This window comes from Gorilla gorilla, chromosome 15, assembly GCF_029281585.2.
Source record: "Gorilla gorilla gorilla isolate KB3781 chromosome 15, NHGRI_mGorGor1-v2.1_pri, whole genome shotgun sequence".
Lineage (NCBI taxonomy): Eukaryota > Metazoa > Chordata > Mammalia > Primates > Hominidae > Gorilla > Gorilla gorilla.
In genome coordinates this window covers 68,999,506-69,017,564 of record NC_073239.2, presented here as the reverse complement: position 1 = coordinate 69,017,564, position 18,059 = coordinate 68,999,506, and the positions used below count along the sequence as shown (strand labels likewise).

At 42.6% G+C, this 18,059-nt stretch overlaps 1 protein-coding gene across 2 annotated transcripts in view; it reads left to right on the top strand.

Annotated features, from left to right (window-relative positions):
- Positions 1–18,059, top strand: part of NID2 (nidogen 2) — a 63,820-nt gene that overhangs the window by 3,952 nt on the left and 41,809 nt on the right. Inside the window, exons 3-5 of one of the 2 annotated variants that reach the window (XM_031001694.3) lie at positions 4,416–4,648; positions 10,458–10,759; positions 10,841–11,200. In XM_031001694.3, coding sequence (XP_030857554.3) covers positions 4,416–4,648; positions 10,458–10,759; positions 10,841–11,200 — 895 coding nt within the window. Of the gene's footprint in view, positions 1–4,415; positions 4,649–10,457; positions 11,201–18,059 lie in introns of both variants that reach the window. The other variant, XM_031001691.3, reaches the window with a different exon arrangement.

Sequence of the window (18,059 nt, the reverse complement as noted above, 5' to 3'; positions counted from 1 at the left end):
GTTCTGAGCAAAAACATGACCCGGGAGAAGGTTGAGAGAGCAACCTATTAGCAAAGGGGCCAGAGAAATGGATGAAGGAGTCACAGGCAGTAACATAAGACAGATGAGTGCAAGGTTGCCCGCTATGGTTGAATATTTGTCCCCTCTGAAAATCATGTTGAAACTTAATCCTCAATATGACAGTATTGAGAGGTGGGGCCTTTGAAAGGTGACTGGGTGGGTCATGAGGGCTCTGCCCTCATGAATGGATTAATTTATTCATTCATGGACTACTGGATTATCATGGAGTGGGACTGGTTGCTTTATAAGAAGAGGAATTGAGACCTGAGCTAGCACATTAGCACACTCAGCTTTGTCGCCATGTGATACCGTAAGTACCCTGGCACTCTGCAGTCACCACTAGCCAGAAGGCCCTCACCAGATGTGACCTCTCAACTTTGGACTTCTCAGCCTCCATAATTGTAAGAAATAAATTCCTTTTCTTTGTGAATTACCCAATTTCAAGTATTTTGTTGTAAACAACAGAAGACAAATTAAGACATTGCCCAATGGAGGCCTCCATGTGGGTGGAGACTGAGACATGTTGACTTGGTTCAAAGGTTGATAGTCACTGATGGAGGTGGTTGGATTTCACAGAGAAAATGAGAGGTAAAAGCAGGACTTTACTGTAGCTTTTTGACTTCTGGAGACAAGGTTTAGAAGAGGGGTGGTCTATAGCCCATCCAAGAGAGTTCAGCCTGAGTCTGAGATATCACTGTGAAGATGAAGAGAATAGAGACATATATGGAAATTGGTTAATGCTGAACCATATATGGAAATTAGAAATGCTGACGTTTTGCTGAAGAGTATCAGGAAGGATATAGTATTAGGGATGTGATAGCACTCAGCGTTTGTCTTTGAATTTTTGGCAGGATCTGTAGGATTTAGTGCAGTAAAATAAATGAGGGACAGTCCCACATGTGACAGTGTCCTACAGGCAGTGGGAGATGAAGAACTACACTAAGGAATGGAGGTTAGTGTTCACAGCAAACACTGGAGGCCAGACCCAATGATCCTAGAGCTCTAGAGGACATGTGGTCCTGAGGAAGATGACAAAGAGAACTTTGTGACCCCTATAAGAGTCACCCTAATTCTTCATTTTCATTTTCATTTTGATAAGCCTCTATAGGCAAGCCCCTTGAAGAAAAGGATGTCACTATTCTGATTTTTGGCCAGATAGCTGCAGTTAATTAAATGAATTGAAAAAATTAGAAACTCTTAGAGGGGTGTATGTTGCATGCATCAGCCTGGCTCTGATGAGTGTCACTTCAACATTGATTGGGATGTCCTGTACCTGGGAGGGAGAGTCAGGCTCTGGTTTCTGCAGAGGGCTCTGGCTTTTCTCTCTTTCTGATAACAGGGCCTGCAGCCACTCACCCTGATCCTCTCTGTGCTGCTTCTCTCCCTGTGGAGGCCCCTCTCTCCTCTCTGTGATCCTGGGGGAGCTGGGAACCAGTGACTCGTTTGTCGGGTTTGGCAGCCCATCTGAGGGCTTCTCTTTGGAGACAGAGCCTGTGCGGCTCTTGCAAAGGCTTGTATCTAGGAATGTGAGGACCTTTCCTGTTTGGAAGCCACTCAAGAAGTTTTTTGAGAGGGGGAGCCCTTCAAGACTTCATGAAGTGGGCTCTTTAGCAATTAGATGTAGAATTTTGTAGAACTGACCAAGAACTTTACAAGTGATCATTTAGTGTGTGGGTGGCTTTTAAACAGCCAAACTCTTTTGGCGTGTACTTTGGGATCATAAATTCTACTTAAAAGGAAGTTGTTTCCTTCCTCTGATATTTGCCTATTTTGGTGGAGACAAAGAAATTAAATACTTGCCACCCATAATGAGTGCTCATCTCAAGAACAGTATATAGAAGATGTTGAATAAATTTTAATTGAAATGAATTTGTTGGCTGGTTGACTGAATGAATGAATAAAATAAAGTGCTAAATGCCCAGAGTTCACAGCAAAAAGTCAGACTCTCCTCTTCACAGCTCTGTTTACTACTCTCTTCCCCCCTTCCCCATCCCCTTCAATTCTTCACAGTCTCTACAACCTCCTTATCTTATGGAATTTCTCTAAATTTAGAACCAGGATTCTCTCCTATCTCACATTTATTATGGCAGATCAATGCCAGGAGCTTTGAAAGCTTAGCTTTTTGAAATGGGGTTTTTTCTCCTTCCTCTAGTACTTTTCTTTCCCTAGTTGATTTTTCTTTATTCTGACTAATGTATAACTCTGAAGTTATTGAGTCCACATTAGTTGATGATGTAGACTATCTTATGGATGGACATGAGGCAGAACAGCCTTTGTCTATATTTGGCAGTAGTTGTGGCTTCCTAGCATTGAGAAGCTCTAAAAACATTTCTTGCTTTTTGTTTTTGGAAAAGTCAAGCTTTGCTGATGAACAATCAACAACTGGAACAATAACAAATAAACTAGGCACCTGTTACTTTGTGAATTGAATGAATGAAAAAAGCAAAGCAAGATGTTGTTTTTTCTGGATTAGAGAACTAAAAGAACTGCTGATTGTATTTTATTTTCTCTTGAAAAGTGTGTTACATCTATATTTCTTTATCCTATTAGCAAAACCTCAAAACCCTACTTTGAAATTAAACATTGAAAGGAAAAATTAACATTAGAAAAGAGCTAAAACAACTGTGGGCGTAGACTTAGAACAAAGGGAAGAGCCCATTCCTTCCTTGCTGTTTCCTTCAGTGAAATGTGATGTTCTTCTCTGTGCCCGAGTTTGTCTGTCGAGCAGAATGGAGAGGTAATGATACTTACCAGTAAATAATATTTCTAAGAGTCACATTATTTATGAAGTAAGTTGTGTTTTAAAAATACCTTCCCAGTTCCTTACTAAATTGTAAAAGTAGTGTGATTTAGTGAGAGAGAGACAGTTTCAGAGGCCTAAACATAACAGCTTTTTGAGAATCAAGCACTGTTCACAGATCTTTAGGAGGAGCGGTCGCTGAATGAAGGTAAAGGCAAAAATCTCATTTTGTTGAAAATATGAGGGTAAACAGAATGTTAAGGAGTGATCCTATAAGGACCTGGGTGTTGAATTGGCAGCTGATTCAGGCTCCTGGTCCTTCTCTGGTCTGTGTTGGCTCCTGCAGTGTTTATAACATTCACCAGCTGCCTCTGTGACACCTCCCAACCTCCACCCTGAGGTCCTGGACACACACCCCGGCTCTGTGGCCTCTACCACCTTCTCCAGTGACTCTCCTGCCATTTCAACCATGGCTGTTTCCCAGTCCTACACCGTGAGACTCTCCTGGGCAAAGCCTGTCTTTTGCTCCTTCACATCCTCAGCATCAAGCATAACATTTGGTGCTTCAGTAGACTCTTGGCTGTTTGAATTAGTGTATGAATGAATAAATGAATGGAGTTTACAAACATATAAACAACTAACCAAGCATAATGAGGTGAATGCTCACTAGAGATGCCCATAAAGGTGTTACAGAGGTTCAGAGAACAGAAATTATTCTATAAGGAATCACAAACACCTCTGAGTGGCAGCATTTGAAGGTTAGGAGGCTTTCTAGGCACAGGGAACCACGAACAAAGTGTAGAAGCATCCAAGGACATGGTACAAATGGGGACTATTAAATAGTCTGACAAAGATGCAGTGGAACTGAGCCTGGGAGGGACGTATGCAGCCAGGTTACAACTCACCTTGAATGGCATGTTGAGGAGGGGTTAAGGTGTCCTAGGGTGTGGGCTCTAGAGCTGGCTGGCCCACCACCACATACTTGCCACCTGACCTGAGGAAGACCTGTTAGCCCCTGTGTCTTTTTCTCATCTGTGAAATGAGGATAACCCTGATGCTCGTATGAAAGGGTAGATGGAAGAGGAAAGAGAGTGAGGCTGTGAGACAGTAAGGAGGCCTTTTGACCAACTAGTGCCTAACACAGTGCCTGCCCATAGTGGTCATTTAATAAATGGATGAATGAATGAATGAATGATGCAAATGAGAGATGCTGAGTGCCTAGGGTTATAAACTAGGGCAGTGACTGCAGGATGGACAAGTTAATTTTGCTGATTGCTCTTAGCTCTGAAAGAGTTTACATGGAGAGAAGTTTGAAACCTTACAAAGTATATATTTTTTAACCTATGTTTTACCAATGCGTATTTCAACTATTAATCTAAATTGACAAATGGTATTTGCAATAATAAATAATATTGCTTATGAAATTAGATTGTTAACTTGAAGAGGAAATTTTAAAGAAGGTTCTGTTTAAAAACAATTTGGAGGAATCCTGAAAAAGGGGAAATTCTTTGCACGTTATGATGCTTTGCTTGCATTCTGTTTCTTTCTTCTTTTATTTGTTTTTTACAGGATGTTTCTCTCTCTCTCTCTCTTTTTTTTTTTTTTCTCCTCACAGCTGAACACTTTCCAGGCAGTTTTGGCATCTGATGGGTCTGATAGCTACGCCCTCTTTCTTTATCCTGCCAACGGCCTGCAGTTCCTTGGAACCCGCCCCAAAGAGTCTTACAATGTCCAGCTTCAGCTTCCAGCTCGGGTGGGCTTCTGCCGAGGGGAGGCTGATGATCTGAAGTCAGAAGGACCATATTTCAGCTTGACTAGCACTGAACAGTCTGTGAAAAATCTCTATCAGTAAGTAACATTGAGCTGAAGCCCTTTCCTATTTGAATATAAGGACTTTTAGGAAGTACCTGAACACAAGTGACCATAAGACCATTACATAATATATTGGTGGCTTCTAAGTAAGGCATCAAGTCAAAACCAAGGAACTAGATTAAACCCTGGAAGGATCAAGTTCACCAAAACATAAAAGGTCCTTTATTTTGCCTGCTCTATTGGGTATAGATACTGGAAACAGAACAGTATGTGTGTGTATTTGTAGAGCCACTGAGGCTTGCTATGAAAAACATTGCTCTTGGAACCACATAAAAATATCCAGTCATAAACTGCCCAGTTTGAGGTTTTCCAGATTAATCATTTCACAGGAGGAAACATTGTGATTTAGTCTTTTGGACAGATACTGTTAAACATTAAATTGAGCAATGTAATTTGCAGGAAAAATAACTAAGATTTATAGGTTTCCAGAAGTCTGAGGATGTCTCTCTGGCTTCATTACCTAAAATGAATTGAACCCATTCCTTAGACTCATCAGTGTCTTCCCATAATGGGCATTTAATAAATAGATGGATCAATGAATGAATGATCCAGAGGGCTTACTTAGCTAGTGCAATAAGCTCTTCTGCATTTTGCCAGTACAGATAGTGCCAGTAGGATATTTATTGACTTCAGGGTTTTTTGGGGGGTGTGTGAGGGGAGGTAGGGGTGCCCTCGCTTTTATTCGTTTCCTGAATATAGAAGCCAGACAGAATACATTGGTTACTTCCTGGCCTCCTTTAACTGCTTCTTGGCTTCATTAAATCAATCCTGGGTAGGTATAGAAACACCTTACACTTTTAGCATGCCATCCACTCTGCTCGGCTACCAGAGAGAGACCACTATAGCCAGGTTTGCTTACTCAGAGCTGACATTTATTGAAAACTTACTACTTGCCAAGCATCATGCTAAACACTTTCCAGATGTTATCTTAATTAAAACTCACAAGAATTGTAGGTTAGTACTACTATTTTCCCAATTTTACAGAGGAGCTTAGGGAAGTTAAGTAAATTGCCTATGATCTCAAAGTTAAGTGGCAAAGCCAAAATCCAAGCTCAAGTCTGGAGTGCTGAACTACTTATTTTATCTTATGCTGAGTCCTTGTTTCCTTTCCCATCCTTATGATCCACATTGGGCATCTTTAGGGCTCCATCTAGGCTGCCGCTTAGTCTGGACTCTGGAGCAAACTCAGTTCCTTACTCTCCCTCCTCTGGTTCCACCCTCTCTTCTACTTGGGAGCTCATAGATTTATTATTCCATAGATTTATTATTATAGAGAGGTCACAATGGCCAAGCACATGGAATACAAAGATTTCTAAGACACTGGCCCTGCACATCAGCAGCTTGTACCCTATTAGGGTTGATAGACAAATAGATCAACAATTACAGAGCCCTGGGTAAGTGCTGGCATCTACACAGGAGACAGGAGACAGGAGACAGTGGGGCCAAAAGACCTGTGGGAAAAAGCAGTTGTGTTCCCTGAGCAGAGCCATAAAGGTCTCTTGGAACTAACATCCACAATCACATGTGACAGACAAACACACAGACAGCATTTCCACTTACCCCCTTTCATGCCTTCCCTCATTTTTATCTTTGATACTTCCCAGAAATCTCTGAATTGCTTGGCGAAAGCAGAGTAAGATATGGGGCCAAATAACTCACATATTTTTCTTTAGTGTAATCCATGCTTAATACAAATAATAAAGTACAAGCAATGCAGAATAATGTGAAATAAAAGTAAAAGTTATCCATGATCACTACTTCAAGTGATAACAAGTGTTAATGGTCCTTCTAGAATTTAGGTATATACAAAACTTTTAAAACCAAAATGGTTCTTTTGCTATGTAAGTGGTGTTTTCACATTAATGACTTCTTATAGGGGTCTTTTAGTCAGATGTCTGTCTATACTACCATTTTAAGGCTACAAAACGTTATGTCATATATGTATAAAGACAGCTTATTAATGAACATTTCATGTATTTCTGATTTTTCTTGTTATAAATATCATTGCAGTAAACAGCATAATAAACATTGCTCACATTCTCATTTCTCCCTAAAATAAATTCTTAAAAGTGGAATTGCTGAGAAAGGGTATGTGATTTAAAAGTTGTACATTTCAGATTGTCAAAGTTACTGGTCTTTTCCTTTCCGATTTTGGATCTTGTTGTTATTCTTAGGAAGAACTTCTGTACATCAAATTTATAGAAATGTCCTTCAATATAATCTTCTATTTCACTTTTCATTATTCAAAATTTCAAAAATATACAGAAAAGTGGAGAGAATAACTAGATGAACACCCAAATGTCCATCACCTAGATTTATACATTGTAAACATTTTGCCATATTCATTTTTTTGTTTGTTTACATTTTTTTCTTTTCTGTTTTTTTTTTTTTTCTTTGAGACGGAGTTTTGCTCTTGTCGCCCAGGCTGGAGTGTAGTGGTGTGATCCTGTGCTCATTGCAACCTCTGCCTCCTGGGTTCAAGCGATTCTCCTGCCTCAGCCTCCCAGTAGCTGGGATTACAGGCGCCCACCACCACACCCGGCTAATTTTTGTATTTTTAGTAGAGACTGGGTTTCATCATGTTGGCCAGGCTGGTCTAAAACTCCTGATCTCAGGTGATCCACCTGCCTCAGCCTCCCAAAGTGCAGGGATTATGGGTGTAAGCCACCATACCCGGCCTGTTTAAATGTTTTAAAGTAAGTCACAAACATCATGCCAGTTCATTGCTGAATGCCTTAGTATGCATCTCTTAAGGGTAAAGTTAGGCTGGGCAAGGTGGTTCTAATCCCAGCGCTTTGGGAGGCCAAGGTGGGAGGACTGCTTGAACTCAGGCATTCAAGGCCAGCCTGGGCAACATAGCGAGATCTAATCTCTACTAAAAATTTAAAAAATTAGCTGGGTGTGGTGGTGTGCACCCGTAGACCCAGCTACTTGGGAGGCTGAAGTGGGAGGATCACTTGAGCCCAGGGGGTTGAGGCTACAGTGAGCCATGATCACACCACTATGCTCCAGCCTGGGTGACAGAGGGAGACCCTACCTCTAAATAAATAAGTAATTAAGAGTAAAGTTATTTTCCTAGTCAGTTGTTTTCTTCCTCAAATTTGTCTCACAACTGTGAGCTCAAAGGTCATAAATTATATAGTTCATAATGTTTGTCATACTCTTCCTCTGCAAATTTAAATACGAATTCACACATGTATATTCTGAAATCATACTTTTCTATCTTCTGGAAGACAAGACAGTAGTTAATAAGTATTTATGATGTTTAGGGCCAGTGATAGGCATTTTATTTATTTATTTTTTTGAGATGGAGTCTCGTTCTGTCATCCAGGCTGGAGTGCAGTGGCATGACCTCGGTTCACTGCAACCTCTGCCTCCTGGGTTCAAGCTTTTCTTCTGCCTTAGCCTCCTGAGTAGCTGGGATTACACCAGCTACTGGCACACACCATCACACCTGGCTATTTTTTTTGTATTTATAGTGGGGTTTCACCATGTTGGCCAGGCTGGTCTTGAACTCCTAACCTCAGGTGATCCGCCCACCTTGATTTCCCAAAGTGCTGGGATTTCAGGCATGAACCACCGTACCTGGTCAGTGCTAGGCATTTTAATGTGGTTTTCTCACTTAATTCTCCTAACAACCCGGGGAGGAAGGCATTGTCATCCCATTTTGTAACCCAATTTTCCTTTCTAGAAATAAATTAAGTTCTTTCTATTACTAAGCTTTCCAAATGACCTTGGATTTTAAAATAAACTCAAATTAGTTACTTTTCCATTATGCATAATGACAAAACCCAGAAAGTGATTTATATATAATTAGAAGGTTATTTTATTTAGCTTTTATTGTCCATAATCTGTATTTTTCCACTGTTTGAAGATTTTATAGTTTCTGTTTCTAACTTCAAGAAGAAATTTCATAGTTGCACCACCTCTAATGTGATAATTAACTCAATATCCTCAGAACTTCAGGATTTTCTCCTACTGTCTTTAGTTTTCCTTATTTGCTTGCCAATAAACAGCAACATTAATTCTTATGAACTTAACAAATATGTGTAGCATATTGCACACAAAATCAGTTTTTCTTTCTATGCTTTTTTCCCTAAATTTACCACAACAGTAACCACAGCATATACATATATGTACACACATACACACACACAAACACACACAAACACACACGAGAAAGACATTTTCAAATTGTACTGAAAAATATTGTTACTATAGAAATCCACATGAACATGATGAGTACCCACCCAAATGAAGGAAGATCTTTTGTTCTTATACAATTCAGTGAAGTTTTTATTATCTTATTAGGCATGGACTGTTATTCCTCATTGACTGACTTTTGAGGAAATTCCTTTGCTTGGGAGAATGTGAGCATAGTGTTTTGTACAAATATCAGAGGAGTATACAAACAGGCATATTCAACCTAGCCAGACTCTTGTTCACTCAAGTTTTCCCATATTTTTAGAAATCATATGTAGTTGTTCTCTTTAGGGTATACCATTGACTCTAAAATAATGGGTTATTGGGATATTTGGAAACTCAATGGAGTTCATGTTCTTTTCTCATGGAGAAAACGAGAGAGCTGTTTCCAGAAGTCTTTAAAAGACTTCTAAGCTACTTTCTTATTTGCTCCTTAACTTTTTCAGTGCAAAAACACATTTTTTAGGTTTTGGCATTTGTATTTATTTGAATTTTTTTACATTGACTCACCATTCTTTGTGGATTAGGGAATTAATCAGTTTAAGTGAATAAACAATGAAATGTCTTTAATATTCTGTAGAGTAATGATAATTCAGATGCTTATTGACTGCAGTGTGTGGTATGGTTTTCTGTCATAATATAACATAGATGTGTAGAGCATGGGCTTTGGTGTTAACTGAATTCGGATCCAATTGTTTGTTATGTGACCTTCAGAAGATCAGTTAGCCTTTTAAAGCCTATTTTCTCCTCTATAAAATTGAATATGATCACCTCTATTTGCAGATTGCATTGAAGAATGTGAAACACTTGGCAAAGGGAAGGGGCATCACCAATTCCTGAAAGTATGTCGTAGTCATTTGGGTGTCAGTATTTGGTAGAGTTTTAAGCATACATTTTAAAAATGTGTTATGTTTCCAGACAAGTAGAGGAAGGATGAAACATTCCTACATTCCTTGTTTATTTTCAAATAGCCAGATTTTAGATAAACCATTTGGATTGTGGAGCAGATTGATAATTTGATGATCTGGCATTCTGTGGCATACAGCTTTGAAACATAATGTTAAATAAAAGGTAGTTCACATCAAAAGTCCAGTATGATCCCTTTAGTTACCATGTAAGTCTGCTTTTATTTGGTTTTATATACCAGTGAAAACTGAACCTGATCTTAATAGCCTTTCAGGTTTTTTGTTTTTTTGAGACAGGGTCTCACTCTGCCACACAGGCTGGGGTGCAGTGGTTGCAACCAAAGCCCACTGTAACCTGGAACTGCTGGGCTCAAGTGACCCTCCTGCCTCAGCCTACTGAGTAGCTAGAAGCACAGGCGTGTGGCACCATGCCTGGCTAATTTTTTTAGAAAAGGGTTTTGTAGAGGCAGGGTCTCACTATGTTGCCTAGACTGGTCTCAAACTCCTGGGCTTAAGTCATCCTCCTACTTTGGCCTTGCAAAGTGCTGGGATTATAAGTGTGAGCCACCATGCCCAGCTGTCTTTCCGTTTTAAAATAAGTTGTTCACCTTCTAGGAAGGTGGGTGAATGGACACTTTTGTTACATTTGTTACAATGACTGTTTCCTTTTTATTTAGACTAAGCAACCTGGGGATCCCTGGAGTGTGGGCTTTCCATATCGGCAGCACTTCCCCGTTGGACAATGTCAGGCCAGCTGCAGTTGGAGACCTTTCCGCTGCCCACTCTTCTGTTCCCCTGGGACGTTCCTTCAGCCATGCTACAGCCCTGGAAAGTGACTATAATGAGGACAATTTGGATTACTACGATGTGAATGAGGAGGAAGCTGAATACCTTCCGGGTGAACCAGAGGAGGCATTGAATGGCCACAGCAGCATTGATGTTTCCTTCCAATCCAAAGTGGATACAAAGCCTTTAGAGGGTAGGATCTCCCCTCCAGATTCTCATCTGTCCTCCCCCTTGCATCCAACACCTACTTATTGGCCATTCTATCCTGAAACAGAATCTTCCACCTTGGATCCTCACACCAAAGAAGGAACATCTCTGGGAGAGGTAGAGGGCCCAGATTTAAAAGGCCAAGTTGAGCCCTGGGATGAGAGAGGGACCAGAAGCCCAGCTCCACCAGAGGTAGACAGAGATTCACTGGCTCCTTCCTGGGAAACCCCACCACCGTACCCCGAAAACGGAAGCATCCAGCCCTACCCAGATGGAGGGCCAGTGCCTTCGGAAATGGATGTTCCCCCAGCTCATCCTGAAGAAGAAATTGTTCTTCGAAATTACCCTGCTTCAGGTCACACTACACCCCTAAGTCGAGGGACGTATGAGGTGGGACTGGAAGACAACATAGGTTCCAACACCGAGGGTGAGTGCATTAGAAAGCTGGGTGCTGAGGTTTCATCTTAACCATGCTGGTTTTGCATAGAGTTGTGATTTTTCTCTTAAGTGCGTAGGTGAAAAGTTTAGCAAAAAGAAGATTGGATCTAATTTTTAATCCCTGTGTTTCAAGAGATAGAGTAAATTTCCTTTGCCAAATAAATCTTGGCAGGCAGATTCTGTTCGGAATCTCTTGATCATTAATAATGTTTTTTTAAAATATGGGCCTCATGAAGTGAGTGGGGGAAAACTGGGTTTGTTACGCCAGCTACGCTCTCAAGTGTAATGAACTATTTCAGTTTGAAAGTTCAGCAAAGGTAAAACATTTTGCGGCTTCATACACATCCCAGTGATGGACGGGTTTGTGCTTTTTAAAGTGGTGAGTTGTGCTGGCTCAGAGGAACATGCCAGATTCATACTCTGTTGTGAGACAAGCCTAGCGCTTCCCTTGGTTGGGGAGATATGCTTGTGATGTGTGGGAGAGGAGAGCCCACAGGGAAAGAAAATGACTAAACACCTGTGTCTGTTGTCATTTCTGGTTCATGGCTATGCAGCTGTGGCATGAACCTCCCTGGAGCCTTGTCCTCATTTCATGACGCACTGATCGGACTGAGAGGCGAGGAGGGAGATGGCGAAAGCAGGCGGTGGTTAATTATCACGGACACAGGGTCTATGTCAGTCTTCTAGTCCTTGTTGAGACTTGTCATGCCAGCTGTTTCTTCCCCATCAGGCATGGAAAGATGTGAGTGGGAAACTGACTCCAGATTGTTTGTTCCAGAGACTGCTCATCTGACCTCTGATAGGAAGAAAGAGGTCAGAGGTGACTGCTTTGTTCTGAATCTCCATGTTTTTCCACCTTTTCTGTTTCCTGTCACTGTTGTGGCAAAAACATGGCTGACCTAGCAGAGAGGGCCTTCTGGGTTCTGCTCTGGTATTATCTGCAGGATATTGCATGGAGCGGTACTAATTTCAGGAGGGAAGAAAATATTTTCTGACTAATGTGGCATTGTGTAAGGATTCGAGGGGGTACATTGGTGCCGGCTTCAAGTTTGAATCCTGGCTGCCAAGCTTGCTGGGTGACCTGAAGTAACTTATGTAACCCATAAGCCTCTGATTTCTCAGGAATTACTTGGGAGGATTCAATGAGACAGCGTATGTGAAGTTCTTGGCTTCGTGTCTGCACTCACTGGTTCTTAATAAATAGTGGCTGCTGTTACTAATTTTAGAAGATTTAAAACAGTGGGAATGGGGTGGAGGATGGGTAGAGAATGAAGAATGTGCTTATTAAAGAGTTTCACAGTAATTTGTGCCTAAGGGACCACATTTCCATGAAGTTGGAGATGTAAATTTTATTGGAAGTCTTTAGAACCTTCAGATCCTTCTGAGAATCTCCAGAATTTACAGTATGAGTTTCCTCTAAATACATTTTAAGGCCAAGTATCAAAGATTTTCACAAAGGGATTTGAGGTAAAGATGCATTCCTGAATGGCCTTCTCATTTGTGGGTTGTGATTTCCTTCCCTGGGAAGAGGGTGGGAATATTAAAAAGCAGATCTATGGAGTCATGTATTAAAGGGTTAAGAAGGGACTGCACACCCTGCTTCAGGCTCTGAGAGCTTGAGATCACTGGAGTAAAGTGCAGGAGGCTTCAGGAACCAGCCATAGAGTAGAACAGAGGCACAGCTATAACCCTTGTGAGGCATGAACTATGATATTTATCAGCTGCCGGATGCAGTCTACTATAGACATCTTGGTAATGGCAAAAAACGCCTGTGAAAAAGCTGGTTAATACACATTTTGGGGGAAGAAATCTAGAAGTGTTTGAAACTTAGGCAAAAAAAATCCAGTTTTTGTTTTAAAAGAATTTAGGGGGATGTGTGAAGTATAGAAGCATGCAATTGTTAAATACTTTTGAGGGGATGCAGTGACTGTTTCTTTCACATAAAACATTGGAGGCTCAGAGGTCTGTCTGGTAAGTGTGGGCTTCCTCCGGGAAGCTGTGGGGTGGGAGTGGCAGAGACACAGAACATTGTCCGGTACTAAGTACCCAGCCATGTGGCATCTGCCTGGCTTTTTCTGCTGATGGAATAGAAAGCACATGGTTTTGGTGCTGGTTGGACTTGACCTTGACTCCCAGCTCTGCTATGTGGTTTGGGGCAAGACATATAATCTGTTTGACCCTTGGCTCTCCTCAGCTCTAAAACAGAGTTAATGAAGACCTCGTCATATACTTGCAAGAACTGAAATTGAGCTTGGGAAGCACCCTGCCCAATACATTTTAGTTTCCCTTTGAAGCTTTAGGGTAGTCATCTTGCTAAACCAAGAAATTAAGATTTAGTTAAAGGCCCAGAAAATATCACTCGTTTTTACATTTTTTTTCCCCTAGGGACTCATTTAACAGACCTTTCTTTTTGTTCAGAAGTTTAGATTTTCAGATCATATCTACACCAGGCAGGAATGTCCTGGCCACACTCGAGTTCTGTCTTCCTAGGCCACAGAACAGCAGTAGATGGATGTGCAAGCATGCTTTCTCTGAGGAGTCTTGTTTCCAGGGAGCTCTGGTCGTTTTGTTGTCAAGCCAAAAAGTTACCCAAGCACCTGCCGTGTACCTGTCTCTGACTTGGTGCTAGTGGAAGTTTTGGCTGGCATTTGCTAAGTGCAGCCTGCTGCTCTAAAGTGAGAACTTGGCATTAGATTGCATTATCACCGTTAGTCCTCAGAATTGCCCTGTGGGGAGTTCGAGACCAGCCTGGGCAACATAGGGAGACCTTGCCTCTATAAACAATTTTAAAAATTAGCCGGGTCTGGTGGTGCTCAACTGTGGTCCTAGCTACTCGGGAGGCTGAGGTGGGAGGATCACTTGAGCCCAAGAGTTCCAGGCTACAGTGAGCCATGATTGTACCACTGCGTAGCCTGAGCAACAGAGAGAAATATTGTCTGAAAAAAAAAAGTTGTCCTGTAGGGTAGGTACAATCATCCTTCCCATTTTACAGAGATGGAAACTGAGCTTGGAAATACTTAGTGACTTGTCTAGCAAGGGCAAAGACTGCAACAAAGTCATGAAGAAATTAGAGAAAGCTGTAGGGTGACAGAGAGTCAAAGGCACTGTCCAGGAGTGTCACTGCTGTTGGGGAAGTCTTTGTGAGGAAGGAGGGGCTTGAGCCAGGCCTGGGGTCAGAGTCTGAGAAGGAGAATGTGTGAAAACATTATGAACAGAGAAGTGACAAGAGCGGAGTTGCGGAGATGGGAATGAGGAGGGAGGAAGAGAGGGAGAGAGACAGAGACAAAGGTTGATTAAGGCAGTGGGGTGAGACAGTTGCCAGTGAGGGCTTCAGCTGCCTGGGACCATGGGACTGCCTGTGTTGTGAGTAGAAAGGAATGAGGTTTACCGATAGGGGTCTTAATTATTCTTAAGCCTGCTGAGGCGGTGCTATACGCAGCTTAATTTAATCTCAATCTGCATGATGAGCTAGGAGGAAGGACACCTGGCTTTCAGAAACCTCATGTAGTCCCACTCCACTTTTGGCCTTGTGAAAGGCTGCAGGAGTGTGTTGCAAGCTCAACTTCCACCCTGAGAAGAATTCAAGCAGGTTCTGCTGCCAGTGCAACCCTCCAGGTGCCAAAGACCATCCCCTGGGTGCACCTCCAGGTTGCAGAGGGTCTGTGACCAGGAGCCGCCGCCCACCCCCCCATACCTGTGAAGACACCTACATGAGGAGATTCCCTGGTAGGGCCCCTCTCCCTTCACCAGAAGTGGAGAGAGCCTGTTAGTGTCATGCCAGCAGTTGTAAAAGGCCACCCCCAGGGTCGTGATCACTGCCACCAGCATCATTACATGCCACACACATCAAAATTAAACAAACATGAAAACTGGACAAAAAAGCATTCCACTGTTTGTTATAAAGTTGGATATGGTTTTTCTAACTAGTCTGTCATTCTGAGAGATGGGAAAACTTAGAATTTTTCCTGCGGTGAAAATGACTTTTTTTTTTTGAGGTAGCAGTAAAAATTAGTAGTTGCTCCGGCTGTCCTGAGGCAGCCTTGTGCACGAAGCCTCCTGTGTCACTCTGTGTTGGCCCAGTGAACCCAGTCGACACCATGGAACCTCTCCTGTGTCTGGGCCAGGGCCTTCTGTGAAGAAGGGCAGGCCGGCCAAGGGCTGCAGACAGGTGCTTAAGTGTTTCTGGGAAAATGAAGATTGAAAGATGTCTCAGAACAAGTGCAGAGGAGAATTTTCCATTTTTGTTACGAACTCCTAGTTAGGACAAGTCTCAAGTCCTTTGGCAGGGCATTTCTTTCTTTCCTCTGATATCTCCCCACCCCATTTTTGTTTCTAATAAGGACATGAGAAAAGTTAAAAACAAACAAACAAAAAAAAAAAGAAAAAAAAGATTTAAAAAAATCTTCATGTTAAGAATCCTTTAGCAACTATCAAACCTCAGTTAACAAATCCATGACAAAATGAGTTCATTCAAACCTGGCCAGCCTCCACCCTCCTGCTGTGCCCTGAGGTGCCAGCAGACTTCTTTATGGTCTGACTCCGTGGCAGGAGCTTCCTGGCAGAGTGTGGGTCCCAGAGGAGGCCATGGACTAGAAACTGTATTTCTCAGTGTGGGCGCTCATCCACCTTCCTCTCACTCAGCTGGGAACCTGGTTAAAAACACTGATTTCCAAGCGCCTCCTCTACCTTCTGAACCAGAAACTGCATTTTTAAGCCACCTCACTCCTTCAACTCCTTCAGGCCTCTGCCCGAATGTCTCCTTCTCCCGAGGTCTTCCCTGACCATACTATTTAAAAGAGCCAGGTGCGCCTGCCCTCTCTCACCCTCTTGTCTGACCCTGCCATATTCCTCTGCACTTCAGTGATTCTGATGCCCCCTCAATTTGATGGGATTTAGAGCCAGAAGATTGTTTAATCTCTGTAGGCCTCAATTTTCTCCTTTATAAAATGGAGATATCTTCTAACTAGAATAGGAAGAAGTGCATGAAAATACACTCAAAGCCATGATAGGAAGGGACATGCAAATGACCACCGAAAAGACAAAGTGCCACTTTTCCTCGGATGTGTTCATTGCACATCTCATCTAGCTGGGATCCAGATCTTGATTCCCAGCCTTCAAGAAGTTCAGCCTCTTTGAATTTCACTGCAATTGCCACAGAAATTTGAGCAGTCACGTTGGCCGGAGGTCTGGCTTTTCTCGCCCTGGATAAATAGCTGCACGTGGGCTCAGTACCGTTCTAGCTCCAGGTCTCCCCCTTCTTCAGGGAAGGGCTATCTGGCTGCTGTGCGTCTGTATTACCTTCACTAAAGAATCTTCACGTTGTATTCTTGTGGATGGATGCCCAAGTGGGCCGTAAGCACTGAGCTCGGCTTCTCAGGTGGCCAGAAATGAGCACGAGAAATTTCCTAACATTCTACCCACCCCAGGAGCTGCTAATTGGTCAGATTAAATTTGTTAACGACATTGATGAGCAACACCTAGCTCAGAAATCCAAGGCTTGTTGTATCCCAAGCCTTCTATCAACACCAATTGGTGTGAGAATCACTTGCGGGGTGGCTAAAGTGTAGATTGCTAGGATGCACCCAGAGAGTGGAATTGGTAGGTCTAAGGTGGGCCCTCAGAATTTACATTTTTAACAGAAATCTCAGGTGATCCTGATGCAGTGGTCTCTGGAATCCACCGGGAGAAATGCAGCTCTCCGTGTGAAGGACTGCATAGTGCTGTGCTGAGGGTGTAAGTTGTTATTCACCCCTTGGTGAATTTCCTTGATGCCTCATGCTGTTGTCAGAACTGAACCCCACAAACCTGCTCCTCCTCAGTCTCCCTATCTCAGTAACTGGCAGCTCCACCCTTTTGGTTTCCCACATCAGGACTGAACGTCATCCCACATCCAATCTACCAGCAAACCCTCTCGGTTCCACCTTCAGAATATCCCAGACCTGGGCCCTTCTTATCCCCTGTACCAGCACTTCTTACCACCAAGGGACCAGCTCCTGTCTGATTTACTGTAGTTGGAGCATGTTACTCTTCTGCTCAAAACCCTTTAGTGCTTCCCATCTCACTCAGATGAAAGCTCAAATCCTTCCTGTGATCTCTGAGACCCTGCATGAATGACCCAGGCCACCTCTTCTCTCACCGTCCCTCCCACATGCCCACACACCCTTCCTGCCTGACACAGCACCGCGCCTGCTCTCATCTGTGGGGTTCACTCCCTCACCTCCTCCCGGCCTCTGCTCAGTCACCTTCTCCTGAGGTCTTCCCTGACCATGCTATTATAAAAAGAGCCATGTACACCTGCCCCCTCCCACCCTCTTGTCTTTCTGTGCTGTATTTCTTTGCACAGCTCTTACACATCCACCCCACTAAGTAATTGACTTGTTTATTGACTGCTCCTGGGGAGAACGTAAGCTTCAGGATGTGAATTTTTGTCTCTTTTGCTCCCTGCCATGTCCTCAGTTTCTAGACTAGGTACAGGTCTATAGTGAATGCTCAGTAAATATTTGTTGGATTAGTGAATGAATGAACAAAAATTGTAAGAAGCATTTACCTTTCACCTAACAAGCTGCCATTATAAATGGTAAGTGTGCAAACCTGTGTGTGCACTTGGGTATGAAGGCAGGCGTGGAAGAGGGATTATAAATGGAGGCTTGCCTTCCCCCGGATTAGGGGCTGATCCATCTTCTTTCCTTCATGTGGCTGTTATGAAGCTGAAAGAGACAGTGTGTGTTCTTGGCTCAGTAAGTACCATCCTAAAAATACAATATTCCACAAAACTGTTTAAAAAGACTCCCAGGTTAGCTTAACAGTAACTAGTTAACCCATTGTAATTACAGTTTAAGTCTCATAAT